Raw genomic sequence first — 22,714 nt, forward strand, 5'->3', positions numbered from 1 at the left:
ACTGCTTTTTACTAGTGAAATCACCCTGTCCGTACATAAAGCTCAATATTATGTGAATGAAAGACAGTCTCCATTTTTAATTTATGCTCTGAATTTAGACTGTCACAATGCAGAATAAATGTTAATACTGTGTTTAATCAGGTAAAACTGGTAGTTACTGTGCCACAAGAAAAATTCAGTTGAGAAAACTGTAAAATTATGAGATAGAATTTGTAGTACTGCCAGTAGACATATATAAAAGTACATGCAACTGTCCAAATTTTAATGTACTTTTATACATGTCTATCAGCAGTACTAAAATTTCACATCCTGAAGTTAACTACTCCCCAGTAATTCTGTCTCATCATTTTGCAAACATAATATTTGTGACATTGCAGGTTTGGAGGTTAATCATATTTTAATTGTGCCCTGCCTCTCCTTTTCTCCCTTTGAACTGCTAATTATTTATGTAAAGTTGCACCAATGTTTTATTGTGTAACCAGAAAATAAATTAGAGCTATGTTAAGAAAGATTTATAAACCAGTGCCATATGTGAAACATGTTTCTGTTTTCATTCTACCTTAGGACTTGCACAGACTGGTGCATGGGGTTGTTTTGACGAATTTAATCGCATCAACATTGAGGTTTTGTCTGTGGTTGCACAACAGATTTTGTCTATCCTCTCATCATTGTCACAAGGGGCCAAAAGATTTGTCTTTGAAGGGTGTGACATCAGTCTTGTTAAAACTTGTGGCATATTCATCACTATGAATCCAGGTATGTTTCTTTATTTGAACAGTAAGGGCTAGCATTAGCATTAGGTTACGGAAACTTATAATTGTAAAGAGAGTGTCATTACAGGTTTGAAATCATAGCTGCTACAGTCAGTAAGAGTGGTGTCATGTTGTGTAGAAGGTCCTATTTCTATAGCTTTGAGACTTGACAGTTGCTAGTCTTACTGTGGTGTAATGCCATGTTTAAACCACTCTACCACCAACAGAAATATGAATATGATATGGAAAGTTCTGGCAGAATTTAAATAATTTAGTACTAAACTGCGCATGTGTGCCCACACACACACACACACACACACACACACACACACACACACACACACACTGAAACCTATACAGCTACAAAACCTATACATCTATATTATATCGGCTAAATGTACAATGCCAGACTGAAGTTCTGCGTGTAGATTGGGAAGAGAAGTGGTTTTGGGTGGAATGGACGAGGGAGAAACGGGATGATGAGTGGGAGGGAGGATTGGGGAAGGGTTGCCAGTGGCGTGGATGAAGGCAGTTGGTGTAGGTGTAGAAATACAGGAGGGAGAGGCAGTAGGTGCACGGGGTGGGACTGCAATACACAGGCACCAGTAAGTCCAAGTGCAACATGGTGACATTGGAGTGAGGGAGTGCATTGGGAGGGGGGTGACAGAACAGAGGAAGGGAAGACTGTGGGAAAAAGGGTGTGGATGCAGGATGAGCGAATTGGAGGCTATGGGATGGGGTGTAGATTGTTGCGGTGCAGGGGATTAACAGAGATTGAGACCAGAAGGATTACGAGAACAAAGGACGTCTTGCGAGGGTAAACCTAATGTACGTAGTTCATAAAAGCTGGGGAAAATGGTCCAGATGGCTCTGGATGTGAAGCAGCCATCGAAATTGCTCAGCAGTATGATCCATCACGGGGCAGTCAACTCTGCTCCTGGCCACAGTTTATTTGTGGTCATTTATTTGGATGGACAGCCATTTGGTAGTCATGTCCACACAAAAGGTTGTGCAAAAACTGGAGCACCTACTGCCTTCATATGACCTGTCAGCCACCCATCCCCACCTATTCCTCCCACTCCCCTCCTCCTCTTTGTCCTCACCAACTCCATCTGGCACAACCCCTCACCAAAGTTGACCTGCAGAACTATGGTCCTGGCATTGCACCTCCAGTTGACATGATGCAGTTATACGTGTGTGTGTGTGTGTTTGTGTGTGTACTGAAGTTCAAAAAAGAATTTGTCCGAAAGTAAGCAAAGTCTTCAGTCTTTGTTCATGTGCCTCAATACCTGTATACTATTCAGTGAGTTGTTATTTTTATTCCAAAATTACTTACTAGATGAAACATTAGTGATAAGAGAATATGTAATATGGGCTTTATCATATACTGCCGTCCTTTAAGTTTTTAGCTGATATTTCTTGTTGTGTATCAACAGGCAAACTGCTAGTTGAAACAGGCTAGTGAAAACATAAATCATTAGCTTATATTTCTCTCTTTTTCTAATGTTTGATTATCGCTTGTACTAAAATTAAATATAGCAAGACATATGGGAAAAGTCTTGTTTGATATAACTTCTGCTGAATTGATTAATGGTTCCAGAATTATAGGTTAATGCAAGAATAATTAAGATTTTAGCCACAGACCATGACATAGTAATTCACCTTGTAGCTACACAAAAACTAAGAAATTCTCTGTAGTGCATGAATATTCCATAAATAGAATAATTATACTGAGTAGCATATTGTGCTGTGCTGGTGATGACTTCAGAGCAGTGGTTGTCAAGCTTTTTTGTGCAAGAGCAGATAAAAACATTGGGAGGAGGCACATTGGGCCACATATGTACCTATGTTATTACTAATTAGTAACCTACTAGTAGTAGGGGTATTTAGAGGTAATGATCCAACTCCCCAAGACACTATCCAAATTGAACCCTGCCTGGAACAGCTCCGTCCTCCGTCACAGAGGGACCCACCTCCTCTTCCTCAAAATCACCCTCTCCAAACCTTCCAGGAATTTCTCACTTCCAGCATTGCCTCTCAATCCTTCTTAAAAAACCTTAATCCTACACCCAACATCATCACTGCTGAAGCCCAGGCTATCCGTGATCTGAAGGTTGACCGATCCATCGTCATTCTTCCGGCGGACAAGGGTTCCACGACCGTAGTACTTGATCGTCGGGAGTATGTGGCTGAGGGACAGCGTCAGCTTTCAGACAACACCACATACAAAGTTTGCCAAGGTAATCCCATTCCTGATGTCCAGGCGGAGCTTCAAGGAATCCTCAGAAGCTTAGGCCCCCTACAAAACCTTTCACCTGACTCCATCAACCTCCTGACCCCACCGACACCCCTAACTTCTACCTTCTTCCTAAAATTCACAAACCCAATCATCCCGGCCGCCCCATTGTAGCTGGTTACCAAGCACCCACAGAACGTATCTCTGCCTACGTAGATCAACACCTTCAACCCATTACATGCAGTCTCCCATCCTTCATCAAAGACACCAACCACTTTCTCGAACGCCTGGAATCCTTACCCAATGTGTTACCCCTGGAAACCTTCCTTGTAACCATTGATGCCACTTCCTTATACACAAATATCCGGCACGTCCAGGGCCTCGCTGCGATGGAGCACTTCCTTTCACGCCGATCACCTGCCACCCTACCTAAAACCTCTTTCCTCATTACCGTAGCCAGCTTCATCCTGACCCACAACTTCTTCACTTTTGAAGGCCAGACATACCAACAATTAAAGGGAACAGCCATGGGTACCAGGATGGCCCCCTCGTACGCCAACCTATTCATGGGTTGCTTAGAGGAAGCCTTCTTGGTTACCCAGGCCTACCAACCCAAAGTTTGGTACAGATTTATTGATGACATCTTCATGATCTGGACTCACAGTGAAGAAGAACTCCAGATTTTCCTCTCCAACCTCAACTCCTTTGGTTCCATCAGATTCACCTGGTCCTACTCCAAATCCCATGCCACTTTCCTTGACGTTGACCTCCACCTGTCCAATGGCCAGCTTCACACGTCCGTCCACATCAAACCCACCAACGAGCAACAGTACCTCCCTTATGACAGCTGCCACCCATTCCACATCAAACGGTCCCTTCCCTACAGCCTAGGTTTTCGTGGCAAATGACTCTGCTCCACTCTGGAATCCCTGAACCATTACACCAACAACCTGAAAACAGCTTTTGCATCACGCAACTACCCTCCTGACCTGGTACAGAAGCAAATAACCAGAGCCACTTCCTCATCTCCTCAAACCCAGAACCCCCCACACAAGAACCCCAAAAGTGCCCCACTTGTGACAGGATACTTTCCGGGACTGGATCAGACTCTGAATGTGGTTCTCCAGCAGGGATACGACTTCCTCAAATCCTGGCTAGGGCGAAAGCATGTTTGCGGAGGGAATGTAAATAAAACTTAATGGGGTCGTTGTGGGGATGTTGTGAGGGTGACATGGTATTAGAAGGTGGAAAGTGTAACATGAGGAAATGAAAATGAAAATAAAAATATATGGGGAGGGATAAAGGTGGACTGGAAAGTAACTGGAGATCTGGTGTGAAAAAAGGCGAAAATAAACCCACTTCCTTTCGTCTTTCCCTCTCCTTCCCTCTTTCCTGATGAGGCAACAGTTTGTTGCGAAAGCTTGAATTTTGTGTGTATGTTTGTGTTTGTTTGTGTGTCTGTCGACCTGCCAGCACTTTCATTTGGTAAGTCACATCATCTTTGTTTTTCGTAACCTGTTAGTTCATCCCTATGAAATCCCCAAACCGCCTTCCCTACCCTCTGGCTCCTATCCTTGCAACCGCCCCCGGTGCAAAACCTGTCCCATGCACCCTCCCACCACCACCTACTCCAATCCTGTAACCCGGAAGGTGTACACGATCAAAGGCAGAGCCACGTGTGAAAGCACCCACGTGATTTACCAACTGACCTGCCTACACTGTGATGCATTCTATGTGGGAATGACCAGCAACAAACTGTCCATTCGCATGAATGGACACAGGCAGACAGTGTTTGTTGATAATGAGGATCACCCTGTGGCTAAACATGCCTTGGTGCACAGACAGCACATCTTGGCACAGTGTTACACCGTCTGGGTTATCTGGATACTTCCCACCAACACCAACCTATCCGAACTCCGGAGATGGGAACTTGCCCTTCAGTATATCCTCTCTTCTCGTTATCCGCCAGGCCTCAATCTCCGCTAATTTCAAGTTGCCGCCACTCATACCTCACCTGTCTTTCAACAACTTCTTTGCCTCTACACTTCCGCTACGACTAACATCTCTGCCCAAACTCTTTGTCTTTAAATATGTCTGCGTGTGTCTGTATGTGTGGATGGATATGTGTGTGTGTGTGCGAGTGTATACCTGTCCTTTTTTCCCCCTAAGGTAAGTCTTTCCGCTCCCGGGATTGGAATGACTCCTTACCCTCTCCCTTAAAACCCACATCCTTTCGTCTTTCCCTCTCCTTCCCTCTTTCCTGATGAGGCAACCGTTGGTTGCGAAAGCTAGAATTTTGTGTGTATGTTTGTGTTTGTTTGTGTGTCTATCAACCTGCCAGCGCTTTTGTTTGGTAAGTCACCTCATCTTTGTTTTTATATATTTTTTTCCCACGTGGAATGTTTCCCTCTATTATATTGATATCATTAATTTGAATCCAACAATTACGTTTTTTATTGTCACTGTTGCATTTCGAAATCTTTTCTGTCGTCTTATTTTCTCCTTTCTGTTTTTGCCAGTAGTTTCACTTTGTATTCACCTTCTCCTTTTTACCATAATCTGCTATACTATTTTATCCCGCCTATATATACTCAATAATACGGAACGCACTTCCAAACCATAACCAAAAAATTTTTTTGCCGCTTTCAGCACTACCGCCGCTATAATATCCATCGTTTCTAGTTCACAAACAGTTCCTTTCACCTTTTAAACAACCATTTCGGCCAGTTCTTATAACTTTCGCTTTATTCCCATTTCCGTTTTTCCCACATCACTTATAATTTTTAGCCACTTCCCACAGGTTTTAAGGTCATTATTTCTTCGTTAGACAATTGTTAGCTTCATTTTCATAATCTGCCACCACAAAACCACTACTTTTAATATACTACACGCAGTTTTTTCGAAATTTTCCCGAATTTCTCCGTTCTTTAACGTGTTTTGGCGGCAACACAACCACCTAACCTTTGTGCACATCGTTGTGTACCAACCCAAGTCCAACATAGCCCAGCTGTAACCAACTTCTTTTCGCCTTTTTTCATTCCAGATCTCCAGTTACTTTCCAGTTCACCTTTATCTCTCCCCATATATTTTTATTTTCATTTTCATTTCACTTCATGTTACACTTTCCACCTTCTAATACCATGTCACCCTCACAACAGCCCCACAACGACCCCATTAAGTTTTATTTACATTCCCTCCGCAAACATGCCTTTGCCCCAGCCAGATTACGCTCCCATATTCTATTTTCTCAGGCTTGTCTGACATTTGGCATTACCCCCAAAGGCCTCACACTCAAAGTTCCCATCTCTGGCTGCAACCCTTCCTTCGATCAGTCCCTATACCAGTTCCAAACTGAACAATCCATTGCCCTCACCCACCTAATCCTTCACCTACACATCAACTCAGCCAATGAACACACCCATCAACTCCTATCCTTAATAAAAATCCTTAATCTTTCCTCTCCCACATCCACACCGGCTGTTCAGAGCATCCTCCTACAGACCAACCGTAAATTGGAACAGCATGCCACTCTCCACCTCAAAAAACTATCCAATCTCCTGGCTTCCCACCTCCGGAAAGGCAACTCACTCACCCTTCACAACCTTTCCAGCAAACCTCAACCTCCTCTCATTGCACACAAACCCAGTCTCTCCCATCTACTCAATCTCCCACTTCCAGCTCCACTCCCTCCAAAACCTCACAATTCCGATCAACACAATCTGGAACCACAACACCCTAATTCAGTAGTTAACCTTTCCTCCAAACCTCTCTCCCAATCCGAAACCTCTGTCCTATCCAAAGGCCTCACCTTCAGCCCCACTCCCAGATTCAACCAAACAGCCCTCGTCAAAGATTTACTGTCCTACACTCGTACTCTCTGCTGGAAATAACACTTTGCCACGAAGAAAAATGATCCTAATCCTACTCCTAATGATCCAACTCCCCAAGACATCATCCAAATTGAACCCTGCCTGGAACAGTTCCGTCCTCCGTCATAGCGGGACCCACCTCCTCTTCCTCAAAATCACCCTCTCCAAACCTTCCAGAAATTTCTGACTTCCAGCCTTGCATCTGAATCCTTCTCAAAAAACCTTAATCCTACACCTGACATCACCACTGCTGAAGCCCAGGCTATCCGTGATCTGAGAGCTGACCGATCCATCGTCATTCTTCCGGCGGACAAGGATTCCACGACCGTGGTACTTGATCGTCGGGAGTATGTGGCTGAGGGACTGCGTCAGCTTTCAGACAACACCACATACAAAGTTTGCCAAGGTAACCCCATTCCCGATGTCCAGGTGGAGCTTCAAGGAATCCTCAGAACCTTAGGCCCCCTACAAAACCTTTCACCTGACTCCATCAACCTCCTGACCCCACCGACACCCCGCACCCCTACCTTCTACCTTCTTCCTAAAATCCACAAACCCAATCATCCTGGCCGCCCCATTGTAGCTGGTTACCAAGCCCCCACAGAACATATCTCTGCCTACGTAGATCAACACCTTCAACCCATTACATGCAGTCTCCCATCCTTCATCAAAGACACCAACCACTTCCTCGAACACCTGGAATCCTTACCCAATGTGTTACCCCCGAAAACCATCCTTGTAACCATTGATGCCACTTCCTTATACACAAATATTCCGCACGTCCAGGGCCTCGCTGCGATGGAGCATTTCCTTTCACGCCGATCACCTGCCACCCTACCTAAAACCTCTTTCCTCATTACCTTAGCCAGCTTCATCCTGACCCATAACTTCTTCACTTTTGAAGGCCAGACATACCAACAATTAAAGGGAACAGCCATGGGTACCAGGATGGCCCCCTCGTACGCCAACCTATTCATGGGTCGCTTAGAGGAAGCCTTCTTGGTTACCCAGGTCTGCCAACCCAAAGTTTGGTACAGATTTATTGATGACATCTTCATGATCTGGACTCACAGTGAAGAAGAACTCCAGAATTTCCTCTCCAACCTCCACTCCTTTGGTTCCATCAGTTTCACCTGGTCCTACTCCAAATCCCATGCCACTTTCCTTGACATTGACCTCCACCTTTCCAATGGCCAACTTCACACGTCCGTCCACATCAAACCCACCAACAAGCAACAGTACCTCCATTATGACAGCTGCTACCCATTCCACATCAAACGGTCCCTTCCCTACAGCCTAGGTCTTCGTGGCAAACGAATCTGCTCCAGTCCGTAATCCCTGAACCATTATACCAACAACTTAACAACAGCTTTCGCATCCCGCAACTACCCTCCCGACCTGGTACAGAAGCAAATAACCAGAGCCACTTCCTCATCCCCTAAAACCCAGAATCCCCCACAGAAGAACCACAAAAGTTCCCCACTTGTGACAGAATACTTTCCGGGATTGGACCAGACTCTGAATGTGGCTCTCCAGCAGGGATACGAGTTCCTCAAATCCTGCCCTGAAATGAGATCCATCCTTCATGAAATCCTCTCCACTCCGCCAAGAGTGTCTTTCCGCCGTCCACCCAACCTTTGTAACCTGTTAGTTCATCCCTATGAAATCCCCAATCCACCTTCCCTACCCTCTGGATCCTATCCTTGTAACCGCTCCCGGTGCAAAACCTGTCCCATGCACCCTCCCACCACCACCTACTCCAGTCCTGTAACCCGGAAGGTGTACACGATCAAAGGCAGAGCCACGTGTGAAAGCACCCACGTGATTTACCAACTGACCTGCCTACACTGTGATGCATTCTATGTGGGAATGACCAGCAACAAACTGTCCATTCGCATGAATGGACACAGGCAGACAATGTTTGTTGGTAATGAGGATCACCCTGTGGCTAAACATGCCTTGGTGCACAGCCAGCACATCTTGGCACAGTGTTACACCGTCCGGGTTATCTGGATACTTCCCACCAACACCAACCTATCCGAACTCCGGAGATGGGAATTTGCCCTTCAGTATATCCTCTCTTCTCGTTATCCGCCAGGCCTCAATCTCCGCTAATTTCAAGTTGCCGCCACTCATACCTCACCTGTCATTCAACAACTTCTTTGCCTCTACACTTCCGCCTCGACTGACACCTCTGCCCAAACTCTTTGTCTTTAAATATGTCTGCTTGTGTCTGTATATGTGTGGATGGATATGTGTGTGTGTGCGAGTGTATACCTGTCCTTTTTTCCCCCCTAAGGTAAGTCTTTCCGCTCCCGGGATTGGAATGACTCCTTACCCTCTCCCTTAAAACCCACATCCTTTCGTCTTTCCCTCTCCTTCCCTCTTTCCTGATGAGGTAACCGTTGGTTGCGAAAGCTAGAATTTTGTGTGTATGTTTGTGTTTGTTTGTGTGTCTATCGACCTGCCAGCACTTTCGTTCGGTAAGTCACCTCATCTTATATATATATAGTCTCTATAATGGGAGGAAACATTCCACGTGGGAAAAATTATATATAAAAACAAAGATGAGGTGACTTACCGAACAAAAGCGCTGGCAGGTCGATAGACACACAAACAAACACAAACATACACACAAAATTCAAGCTTTCGCAACAAACTGTTGCCTCATCAGGAAAGAGGGAAGGAGAGGGGAAGACGAAAGGAAGTGGGTTTTAAGGGAGAGGGTAAGGAGTCATTCCAATCCCGGGAGCGGAAAGACTTACCTTAGGGGGAAAAAAGGACAGGTATACACTCGCACACACGCACATATCCATCCACACATACAGACACAAGCAGACATATTTAAAGACAAAGAGTTTGGGCAGAGATGTCAGTCGAGGCAGAAGTGTAGAGGCAAAGAAGTTGTTGAAAGACAGGTGAGGTATGAGTGGCGGCAACTTGAAATTAGCGGAGATTGAGGCCTGGCGGATGACGAGAAGAGAGGATATACTGAAGGGCAAGTTCCCATCTCCGGAGTTTGGATAGGTTGGTGTTGGTGGGAAGTATCCAGATAACCCGGACGGTGTAACACTGTGCCAAGATGTGCTGGATGTGCACCAAGGCATGTTTAGCCACAGGGTGATCCTCATTACCAACAAACACTGTCTGCCTGTGTCCATTCATGCGAATGGACAGTTTGTTGCTGGTCATTCCCACATAGAATGCATCACAGTGTAGGCAGGTCAGTTGGTAAATCACGTGGGTGCTTTCACACGTGGCTCTGCCTCTGATCGTGTACACCTTCCGGGTTACAGGACTGGAGTAGGTGGTGGTGGGAGGGTGCATGGGACAGGTTTTGCATCGGGGGCGGTTACAAGGATAGGAGCCAGAGGGTAGGGAAGGTGCTTTGGGGATTTCATAGGGATGAACTATTAGGTTACGAAGGTTAGGTGGACGGCGGAAAGACACTCTTGGCGGAGTGGGGAGGATTTCATGAAGGATGGATCTCATTTCAGGGCAGGATTTGAGGAAATCGTATCCCTGCTGGAGAGCCACATTCAGAGTCTGGTCCAGTCCCGGAAAGTATCCTGTCACAAGTGGGGAACTTTTGTGGTTCTTCTGTGGGGGATTCTGGGTTTGAGGGGACGAGGAAGTGGCTCTGGTTATTTGCTTCTGTACCAGATCGGGAGGGTAGTTGCGGGATGCGAAAGCTGTTTTCAGGTTGTTGGTGTAATGATTCAGGGATTCCGGACTGGAGCAGATTCGTTTGCCACGAAGACCTAGGCTGTAGGGAAGGGACCGTTTGATGTGGAATGGGTGGCAGCTGTCATAATGGAGGTACTGTTGCTTGTTGGTGGGTTTGATGTGGACGGACGTGTGAAGTTGGCCATTGGACAGGTGGAGGTCAACGTCAAGGAAAGTGGCATGGGATTTGGAGTAGGACCAGGTGAAACTGATGGAACCAAAGGAGTTGAGGTTGGAGAGGAAATTCTGGAGTTCTTCTTCACTGTGAGTCTAGATGATGAAGATGTCATCAATAAATCTGTACCAAACTTTGGGTTGGCAGACTTGGGTAACCAAGAAGGCTTCCTCTAAGCGACCCATGAATAGGTTGGCGTACGAGGGGGCCATCCTGGTGCCCATGGCTGTTCCCTTTAATTGTTGGTATGTCTGGCCCTCAAAAGTGAAGAAGTTGTGGGTCAGGATGAAGCTGGCTAAGGTGATGAGGAAAGAGGTTTTAGGTAGGGTGGCAGGTGATCGGCGTGAAAGGAAATGCTCCATCGCAGCGAGGCCCTGGACGTGCGGAATATTTGTGTATAAGGACGTGGCATCAATGGTTACAAGGACGGTTTCCGGGGGTAACAGATTGGGTAAGGATTCCAGGCGTTCAAGGAAGTGGTTGGTGTCCTTGATGAAGGATGGGAGACTGCATGTAATGGGTTGAAGGTGTTGATCTACGAAGGCAGAGATACGTTCTGTGAGGGCTTGGTAACCAGCTACAATGGGGCGGCCGGGATGATTGGGTTTATGGATTTTAGGAAGAAGGTAGAAGGTAGGGGTGCGGGGTGTCGGTGGGGTCAGGAGGTTGATGGATGGAGTCAGGTGAAAGGTTTTGCGGGGGGCCTAAGGTTCTGAGGATTCCTTGAAGCTCCGCCTGGACATCGGGAATGGGGTTACCTTGGCAAACTTTGTATGTGGTGTTGTCTGAAAGCTGACGCAGTCCCTCAGCCACATACTCCCGACGATCAAGTACCACGGTCGTGGAACCCTTGTCCGCCGGAAGAATGACGATGGATCGGTCAGCCTTCAGATCACGGATAGCCTGGGCTTCAGCAGTGGTGATGTTGGGTGTAGGATTAAGGTTTTGAAGAAGGATTGAGATGCAAGGCTGGAAGTCAGAAATTCCTCGAAGGTTTGGAGAGGGTGATTCTGAGGAAGAGGAGGTGGGTCCCGCTGTGACGGAGGACGGAACTGTTCCAGGCAGGGTTCAATTTGGATGGTGTCTTGAGGAGTCGGATCATCACCAGGATGGCCCCCTCGTACGCCAACCTATTCATGGGTCGCTTAGAGGAAGCCTTCTTGGTTACCCAAGTCTGCCAACCCAAAGTTTGGTACAGATTTATTGATGACATCTTCATGATCTGGACTCACAGTGAAGAAGAACTCCAGAATTTCCTCTCCAACGTCAACTCCTTTGGTTCCATCAGTTTCACCTGGTCCTACTCCAAATCCCATGCCACTTTCCTTGACGTTGACCTCCACCTGTCCAATGGCCAACATCACACGTCCGTCCACATCAAACCCACCAACAAGCAACAGTACCTCCATTATGACAGCTGCCACCCATTCCACATCAAACGGTCCCTTCCCTACAGCCTAGGTCTTCGTGGCAAACGAATCTGCTCCAGTCCGGAATCCCTGAATCATTACACCAACAACCTGAAAACAGCTTTCGCATCCCGCAACTACCCTCCCGATCTGGTACAGAAGCAAATAACCAGAGCCACTTCCTCGTCCCCTCAAACCCAGAATCCCCCACAGAAGAACCACAAAAGTGCCCCACTTGTGACAGGATACTTTCCGGGACTGGACCAGACTCTGAATGTGGCTCTCCAGCAGGGATACGATTTCCTCAAATCCTTCCCTGAAATGAGATCCATCCTTCATGAAATCCTCCCCACTCCGCCAAGAGTGTCTTTCCGCCATCCACCTAACCTTCGTAACCTGTTAGTTCATCCCTATGAAATCCCCAAACCACCTTCCCTACCCTCTGGCTCCTATCCTTGTAACCGCCCCCGATGCAAAACCTGTCCCATGCACCCTCCCACCACCACCTACTCCAGTCCTGTAACCCGGAAGGTGTACACGATCAGAGGCAGAGCCACGTGTGAAAGCACCCACGTGATTTACCAACTGACCTGCCTACACTGTGATGCATTCTATGTGGGAATGACCAGCAACAAACTGTCCATTCGCATGAATGGACACAGGCAGACAGTGTTTGTTGGTAATGAGGATCACCCTGTGGCTAAACATGCCTTGGTGCACAGCCAGCACATCTTGGCACAGTGTTACACCGTCCGGGTTATCTGGATACTTCCCACCAACACCAACCTATCCGAACTCCGGAGATGGGAACTTGCCCTTCAGTATATCCTCTCTTCTCGTCATCCGCCAGGCCTCAATCTCCGCTAATTTCAAGTTGCCGCCACTCATACCTCACCTGTCTTTCAACAACTTCTTTGCCTCTACACTTCTGCCTCGACTGACATCTCTGCCCAAACTCTTTGTCTTTAAATATGTCTGCTTGTGTCTGTATGTGTGGATGGATATGTGCGTGTGTGCGAGTGTATACCTGTCCTTTTTTCCCCCTAAGGTAAGTCTTTCCGCTCCCGGGATTGGAATGACTCCTTACCCTCTCCCTTAAAACCCACTTCCTTTCGTCTTCCCCTCTCCTTCCCTCTTTCCTGATGAGGCAACAGTTTGTTGCGAAAGCTTGAATTTTGTGTGTATGTTTGTGTTTGTTTGTGTGTCTATCGACCTGCCAGCGCTTTTGTTCGGTAAGTCACCTCATCTTTGTTTTTATATATAATATATATAGTCTCTGTCTGTTAATTCTGTAGGCTAACTCTCTTATTAGTAAATTTCCACAGGAAGACCCGGTAGGGGAAACTAAACAGCACAGAAAGTTAGAAACTCTCATTTTATGCCTTATCACTGTGTGTTTCACACTGGTGTATCTCAAGAGTTAATTTATGAGTTCATTGATTAATTAATTATTTGTTGCATATATAAGCTACTTTGACGCAGAACAAGTCAGTTTAGAGTTCGTAAAATTAAATTACGTTTAAGTATACCAGCATGTTGGCTGTTTACAGATGAATTCACATAATTGAAAATAATATTTAGTTCATGCATGTAGCACTAGAGTCCAACAAAATGGAAATGCCTTACTTAGATTTACCTTTACAAGATTTTTCTTGATACATCTGGTCGCCACGATGGCTCACATTTATGACTTTCTGTCAAAAGTATGTTGTTTTGCATGATCCATTTGCTTATTCATCTAATATTGCTTCACTGCAACAATGAATGGAAAATGATCCTTCATTGCCCAAGGGTTGCATCAGTATTTTGCAAGTTATCTCATTCGGTCCTAATACATCCACATTCCAAGACAAATTGTAATGAGATTCCAGTTGCTTTATATTTTAGTGCTTCCTTACTGCTTAGCATACTTTTGTTGATATTTCTTCACTTATATTAGGTTGGTGCATAAGTTCATAGTGTTTTTCTATAAGTTTATTTACGACAATCTGCCACTGCTGAGGTGACTTTTTGATCCCACAACTGTGGTTTTGAGGTGAGGATCTCATCCAGTAAGAAAATTCCTTGAAGGTTGTTTGATAGCGAGCAGAAGAGGTGAAAATCTGAGGGCACAAGATATGTGAATTAGGTGGGTGTGGAATGACTTCACAAGCCAACTTCTGTATAGTGTTGTTTATCAGTCTAGCAGAATGCAGAAAGGCATTATAGTGGAGTAGCATCACCTCACGCAGTCTTTCTGGTAATTGTTCTTGAATTGTGTCTGCCAGACATCTCAGTTGCAGACTGTAAATGTTGACAGTGATGCTTACTCTTCAGGGAAGCAATTTGTAGTACACCACACTGTCACTGTTCTGATAGATGCATAAAATTGTCCTTTGTTGAAACGTGCAATTCTTTGTCTGTGGTGTTGCTGCATTGTATGGGCTCAACCATTCCTTTCTCTTCCTTATGTTAGCATAAAGATACCATTTCTTGTCACCAGTAATAATACGGATAGGAATGGTTGGTGTTGTTCAGTAGCCAGTTGATGACAAGCAAGCAGAGGTGCTTATATGAACACCCACAAATTTTTGTGATTTTGGCTTAGAGCATGCGGTACCCATACACCCTATATTTGAACCTTCCCCACTGCATGCAAATGTCACACAGTTGTGGAATGATCACAGTTCATCACATTTGCCAGTTCTCAAGTACATGTGGATCTTTGTGTATTAATGCATTTAAACAAGCTTTCTGGTTGTCACCCCTCAACTGAATTCAAACAGAAGAATATGTCATAAATGTTCCAATTTCTTCACTTGGCATTCCATTTTCTGATGTCCAGAGCTTCACTCACTATACCCAAATGACAATATGTAAACTCAAATAGCAACTGTAAACTATAAATGAAAGTTGACAAACATAAAATAAACCCATAACAACTAGGATATGAACATGCAAAATAAAAGGGCTATGAACTTATGAACCAACCTAATATATTAGTTAACAAACATACCTTTATGCAGTATTATTTCATTTTCAGAGTCTGGTTCCTATTTAGTATTTGTAATGGCTACGAAACAGACACATTTCTTTATTTTCTTTGTTATATTAATATTCTGAACAATGTACTTCAAAGTTTAATCTTCATTACTTTCTTTCTTTGTTTAATTTCACTTGCATAACACATCAGGATTTTGAATTATCTGATACACAGTAACATGTGCAGAAACCACTATGACATAATCTGCCATTCCTGAATTGTTGTTTAGTAAGTTTTTATTAATCCTACCGGTTTTATCATCTGCTGAATTGCTGTATTTGACTTTTAACTAATTGTTAATGCACTGTATTCCTGGTGATTCCATTTGTCAGGATACTTGAAAAATGTCTAATACCAAAATTGTAAAAAAATGACAGCTGTAGGCGATATCAAATCATTTATTTTGTTATAACCTTGGGCCCAAGCTCAGTGAAGAGGATAATATAAGTAATGATACTAGCTCAATAACATTTAAAAATGAGGAAAGAATTTCTGTGGTTTACCTTAGCATAATTTACTTTTGTTACAGGTTAAGCTCATTGGACGGAATTGTTTGACAAGTCAATGTTTTTCTCCATATCAATAATTATATTAGATACTGGTTTATTCTGTTATGATTAACTCTTTCTTCCAGGCTATGCTGGTCGCACAGAACTGCCTGACAACTTGAAGTCAATGTTTCGCCCCATATCAATGATTGTACCAGATAGTGCAATGATTGCTGAAATAATATTATTTGGTGAAGGATTTAGAGAAACACGAATTCTTGCAAAAAAGGTATGTATCAGCAAATTTGGTGTAGTGAAGTTCTGTAATAATTGGATGATTCACATTAATATCAAGACAACTACTACATGCAGCCTTATTTTAAATGTAATAAAGAGCCTCCTTTGCAACTAAATGGTGCTTGTAGTTAAAGTGATATCCAAGAAACAAAATGTGATAAACTGTGTTACTAGAAATGCAAGAGAAAGGAAGAATGAACAAAAAAAAGAACCACCACAACCTTATTAGCGGAAAAATTAATGTGGTGAAGACAAAGAGCGAAATGAAAAATGTGAAAGGAGTGATATAATGTACAACTTGTTTGTACATATATTGCAAATGCTATATCAAGTCAGTGTCTTTGTGAACATAGTTAACTAAGTGTTTGTAATTTACATATGATCTAAATTTAATTATCAGTATTTCTAGTAACAATCAGAGTCCAATATATAATAATAAAAGAATTAGTAACTTTTAAATATTTTTTTTACAACTACCAGCAAGTCCTCCCTCATCTACCTGGGTTAAAATAAGAGGAAGCAAAGTTTTGTTGTGTGTACTGTTATGTTTTTGGTTTCTGAGCTAACCTAATAACTTTTCTACCAACATGTAAAAGTTATCTGACTCAGTGGGTGTATGTCAAATTACATATACAAAGCTCCAGTGTTCAGTCTTCCCTGGGATTTTTTTATCTGTCACTTAATTTTTCTTTTTTATCACTGGAAATGATTTATTAATGTGAAACATGATGAATTGTATAGTGCTTTGGGGTCCACATTAAAAGTCTTTTGCATGGTGGTTTGGAACCCATATTAAATATTGGTGTCTGGCTGGGTAAGCCATTTCAGTTGTGTGAGGAAGGCTAGGGCACACTACCTCCAAAATCACCATGCCTAGTACAGTGCTGTAGTGTTCAAACCAATCTTCAGAGTGATGACAGCTTTACAAAAAGCAATCCTTTTTGACAGATGTACTTCTTATCAGTGTACAGTCATTTATGATTTCCTCATTTTCTTGAATATAAATATTAATTCTCTGTAGCTGCTGTGCTTTCACCCCTTTCTCTGAATGATAATTTCAGATGAAATACACATGAGCCTAGATTTATGGAACTCTTATATAATGTTCCACTGTTGTTTATAACAAAAGTGATACAATCCCCTTAGTAAGAAAGAAATGTGTGTCTTCTGAAATTGAAGTTTCTAGTGACACTAATGGAAACCATGCACTTATATCAGCTTCTACCTTTGAAATCATGTATACAACGTTCTGTATCCTTCACGAAAATACTTAATCATTAGCAAGCATAATTTTTTATTATAAGCAGGCCTGAAATGTTTTATAACTCCGAATAATCGAACTGAGAGAATCAGCTGCTATAGGCAATTTGTCAGTATTCAGCAAGCAGAGAACAGAGTAAACATAAAGTGAATGATTTACGCCTCCAAGTAGTAAATAATAAAAATTAATACAGCAGAGACAGACTTGGTGGTTAACACTATTCGCCACCACACAATCTCTCAGCTCGTGCTGCAACTGCATCTCTGGATGGCACGAATGGAGCTAACGTGCACAACTACAGTTAATGTGTGTAGCACATGATGAAAGTGGAGTGCAGAACATTTTCTCGGAAACGGGCCAGGAACCGGATATGTTGTCCAGAGTGGGTGGTGCACTTAGCTTCTGTGTCGCTTGTTGTGGTGGCGGGGTTGAAAGTCGGGGTGTCGCATCTGCCAGGTGCGCAGCTCTTGACAACTACGTGGGTGGTGCTCCCTTGAAAATGTAAGCAGGGTTCACTCTGCTAAGAGATGTGGTGGCCTGTTTTCCATCCATTAAGATGTCCATCATGTGTTTGTCTCTGCGCAGGACACAGGGGGGTCCAGTATAGAGTGGTTGCAGCAGTGGCGTGATGCAGTCTGTACATAACATGATGTGAGAACAGCTGTCAACATCATTTTGCACAAAAGTTGTTGGACAACCATGTCTGGAGAGCTTTGTAGGTTTGATGTGGTTTATGTGTTTCTGTAACTCTTGAAGGGACTCCAGTTTCTTGTCCACTTCTGACTGTAGGCTGGCATCAACTAACTCCCCTGGCAGGTACAAAGCCATGCCGCAAACAAATTCCTCTGTCAAGAACTCTGTATCTGGTTTGTATGTGGCTAATAAGCCCAGTTGGACTATGGGCACCGCAGATGTCCAAGACATGCCATGATACATCAGCTCAGCCTTCAGCATCAAAAGCCAACATTCCTCCATACCTTTGCTGGCCATATGGTAACTGGTTGTCTTGTGATGGATGTAGCCAGAGATCTTCACCCATTGCATGGACAAGTCTGACTCGAGCTGTTGGCCTCTGTCAGTAGTGAAGGAGGGGATGTCCACTCGCAGTAATCTCTTTCAATGCCTGGCAACATGAACCATTGAGATACTAACTTGAATGTCAACCAGATTCCAGGATGACAAAGATTATGTAAGGTCTTGAGCACCAGTCCAAAATGCAACAAGGACAGAAGGGCATGATCTGCCATGTGATGCCTCACAATACAATTTCGGTTCTCGCAGGGTATGTTGAGTAGCTCTAACTTAAGTGCCACAGTGCCCTCATGCAATATGATGTGCAGCTCGGGATCCTCTTGTTGTACCTTGGCAAGCGCCATCACATTCACCGCCCGTAAGACACTGGTCATTCCAGAGAGACAGTCCACAACCACATTAGTGATACCCAATATGTGATGAATGTCTGTACTAAATTGGCTGGTTTATTCCAATTGGCTGTACTGCTGCGGGGAGCAAGTGCTGCTATTTTTGTTGGAAGCGTACGTTAAGGGCTTGTGGTCAGTTTATATCACGAATTCTCTTTCCCCTATATGTGGTTGAAAGTACTTAATTGCTTGATATTTGGCCACAAGTTCCCAATTGTATGTGATCCATCTTTGCTGGGAAGACAATAGCTTGTGTGAAAAATAAGCCAGCAGCTGCCACATGTTTTCCACCAATTCTTGGATGGCAGCACTAATGGATTACTGACTGGTGTCCACTACTAATGCCAATGGAGCTTTGAGCTTGAGGTGCGCCAGCACTGCCTCTTGTGATAGGCTCTTTTTGATCACTTCAAAAGCCACATTCATCTCTTCGGTCCACGGTACAAGAGAACTGCTCTTAACTGTGGGACCTGCCGGTTCTATGTTCAATGGCATCTGTTGTTCTGCAGTGCGTGGTAAATGTCAGCATTCCCAAGTATATACAGGGTGTTTCAAAAATGACCGGTATATTTGAAACGGCAATAAAAACTAAACGAGCAGCGATAGAAATACACCGTTTGTTGCATAATGCTTGGGACAACAGTACATTTTCAGGCAGACAAACTTTCGAAATTACAGTAGTTACAATTTTCAACAACAGAGAGGCGCTGCGGTCTGGGAAACTCTATAGTACGATATTTTCCACATATCCACCATGCATAGCAATAATATGGCATAGTCTCTGAATGAAATTACCCGAAACCTTTGACAACGTGTCTAGCGGAATGGCTTCACATGCAGATGTGATGTACTGCTTCAGCTGTTCAATTGTTTCTGGATTCTGGCGGTACACCTGGTCTTTCAAGTGTCCCCACAGAAAGAAGCCACAGGGGTTCATGTCTGGCGAATAGGGAGGCCAATCCACGCCGCCTCCTGTATGTTTCGGATAGCCCAAAGCAATCACACGATCATTGAAATATTCATTCAGGAAATTAAAGACGTCGGCCGTGCGATGTGGCCGGGCACCATCTTGCATAAACCACGAGGTGTTCGCAGTGTCGTCTAAGGCAGTTTGTACCGCCACAAATTCACGAAGAATGTCCAGATAGCGTGATGCAGTAATCGTTTCGGATCTGAAAAATGGGCCAATGATTCCTTTGGAAGAAATGGCGGCCCAGACCAGTACTTTTTGAGGATGCAGGGCGATGGGTCTGCAACATGGGGCTTTTCGGTTCCCCATATGCGCCAGTTCTGTTTATTGACGAAGCCGTCCAGGTAAAAATAAGCTTCGTCAGTAAACAAATGCTGCCCACATGCATATCGCCGTCATCAATCCTGTGCACTATATCGTTAGAGAATGTCTCTCGTGCAGCAATGGTAGCGGCGCTGAGGGGTTGCCGCGTTTGAATTTTGTACGGATAGAGGTGTAAACTCTGGCGCATGAGACGATACATGGACGTTGGCGTCATTTGGACCGCAGCTGCAACATGGCGAACGGAAACCCGAGGCCGCTGTTGGATCACCTGCTGCACGAGCTGCGCGTTGCATTCTGTGATTGCCGTATGCGGTCGCCCTACCTTTCCAGCACGTTCATCCGTCACGTTCCCAGTCCGTTGAAATTTTTCAAACAGATCCTTTATTGTATCGCTTTTCGGTCCTTTGGTTACATTAAACCTCCGTTGAAAACTTCGTCTTGTTGCAACAACACTGTGTTCTAGGCGGTGGAATTCCAACACCAGAAAAATCCTCTGTTCTAAGGAATAAACCATGTTGTCTACAGCACACTTGCACGTTGTGAACAGCACACGCTTACAGCAGAAAGACGACGTACAGAATGGCGCACCCACAGACTGCGCTGTCTTCTATATCTTTCACATCACTTGCAGCGCCATCTGTTGTTGAAAATTGTAACTACTGGAATTTTGAAAGTTTGTCCGCCTGAAAATGTACTGTTGTCCCAAGTATATTGCAACAAACGGTGTATTTCTATCGCTGCTTGTTTAGTTTTTATTGCTGTTTCAAATATACCAGTCATTTTTGAAACACCCTGTACATAGCGCTTTTATTGTAGACAGCATAGGTAGCTGGAATATGGCTTCAACCTTCTCAGTGACTCATAATGAGGCTGCTGAAGATACTCAGTGATCCAGGAATTCATCGTCAGGTTGTCCAAATACACATTTCACCATGTTCAACACCATGTTGCAGTTTTCAAAACACTCAAAACATTCTCTCAGGTGATGGTGATGTTGATAATTTGTTGATGAATACAATAACATGTCATCCAAAGAGGCAATACTAAAGGTCAATCCACACAAGACAGAGTCAATGAATGGCTGCCAGGTTTGTGCAGCCTTATGTAGGCTGAACATCTCATGCAACCCAAATGGTATAATAATCACAGACTTCGGAATGTCCTCTGTTGCCATAGGAATCTGGGTATGTGCCTTCGTGCAGTCTGTAACACTGAATATAGTTGCTGTATGCAGCGTGCAGTTATAATCTCTGAATACTGGCTTTGGGTAGTGATCAGGCACTCAGGAGTTGAGTGCTCTGTAACCTCCCAGGTCCTCCCTTTTTGGGTACTAATGGCAGCTCGAATGCCCATGGGCTTCTGGAAGGTCAGATGGTGCCTTTTCACAACATTGCAATGAATTCTGCTTCATCAAAGGGTGAGGTATCCTGGAGTCAATCTTCTCGGCTAGCAAGACATTGGCGGTCCATCCGTGGTTTTATATGGTGGATGGTACCATGCCAAACTTGCTGTGGCATGTGGGGTGGTGTCGTTAACGTGGGGAACTCGTGCAGCAGTGGTGGTTCTCCTCATCTGCAACCTGTATGACCTTGATGTCATACAATTGTGATGGTATCCAGTAGCCATAAGTCCAGTAATATTAACCCCTAGACAGGCATTTGCTGCTTCCAGGAGGAGCTAGTAATGTGCTCAGAAATCAGTGCCTATAATTTCTTTGGCCTCATCAGCTACTGTAATGTCACATGTGAATTGATGGTGGAGTACCAAATTCCACCATTAATGCCAGGTACCATGTGTCATAATTGTTGAATTATTTTCAGCAGACAAGCTAAACACAGTTGGTGGTCTGCAACAGTGCAGCAAAACACACATGCAGCACTGGACTGTCATATGCAAGTTGTAACTTGCACTTATCCGCTAAAACAAGCAATGTGCCAGGGTACACACATTATGGTGTTATGGTAGCACTTATGTGGATGGCTTGATAATCTGCTAGCATCCGGAACTGGTCGCTATTTAAATAAAAACAAACTTCTGTACAACTTTGATGGTTATGTAATTTCATTGAGAAATAATTATGGATTAAGAGTAACAGAAATGAAGTGAGTGGTGCAATGAGAGACTAAGAGGAGAAGTAGATGGGGGATGATCACCAATAAGAGGAGGTGGGGGGAGAGAATGGAGAAGTAAGCTGAAATATCGAAGCCTTATATGGTAACGTAATTTGAGTCCAACAGGGTGTTGGAATGCAGTGAGATTTTAGTGTGCAGCTTCCCATCTCCATAGTTCAAGGATTTGGATCCTCACATCCAATGCGAGTTTTTAAGAACTCCACAGATGTGAACTTTCCCTCCAGCCCATCCTTGCGTCGTGATACCCTCATAGACTTAACTTGCACTAATATGCAATCCCCCCTCTTATTTTTCATTATTATCATCCCTGTCATTTTCATACTTTTTTAATTATGTAAAACTGTCCACAACCCAAATGTTAGTTTGAACATCACAGTGCTCTATTAGGCATGGTCCTGTTGTGCCCTTGCCTTTTCGAAAATCTCTGAAACACATTACCCAGTTAGTTATTGGGGGACCTATATTTAAAAGATGCCAACAGTTTAATGAGGACCTAACCATCATGCTACCTATTATTTTTCACATAGAAAAACCATTTCCATAGGTGAAAGAAGCAATAGGCGACGGAAAAATTCTTAGTCTAACTGAGAATTGGCTCTGGAATTTTGGATTCATAGTCTGGCACTTATCTG

At 44.0% G+C, this 22,714-nt stretch overlaps 1 protein-coding gene across 1 annotated transcript in view; it reads left to right on the plus strand.

The window, feature by feature from the left end:
* Window positions 1–22,714, plus strand: part of LOC124619703 (dynein axonemal heavy chain 2) — a 1,014,172-nt gene that overhangs the window by 463,556 nt on the left and 527,902 nt on the right. Inside the window, 2 exon segments of the mRNA XM_047146260.1 lie at window positions 565–756; window positions 15,824–15,966. Coding sequence (XP_047002216.1) covers window positions 565–756; window positions 15,824–15,966 — 335 coding nt within the window.

Source organism: Schistocerca americana, chromosome 6 (genome assembly GCF_021461395.2).
Source record: "Schistocerca americana isolate TAMUIC-IGC-003095 chromosome 6, iqSchAmer2.1, whole genome shotgun sequence".
NCBI classification, from domain to species: domain Eukaryota; kingdom Metazoa; phylum Arthropoda; class Insecta; order Orthoptera; family Acrididae; genus Schistocerca; species Schistocerca americana.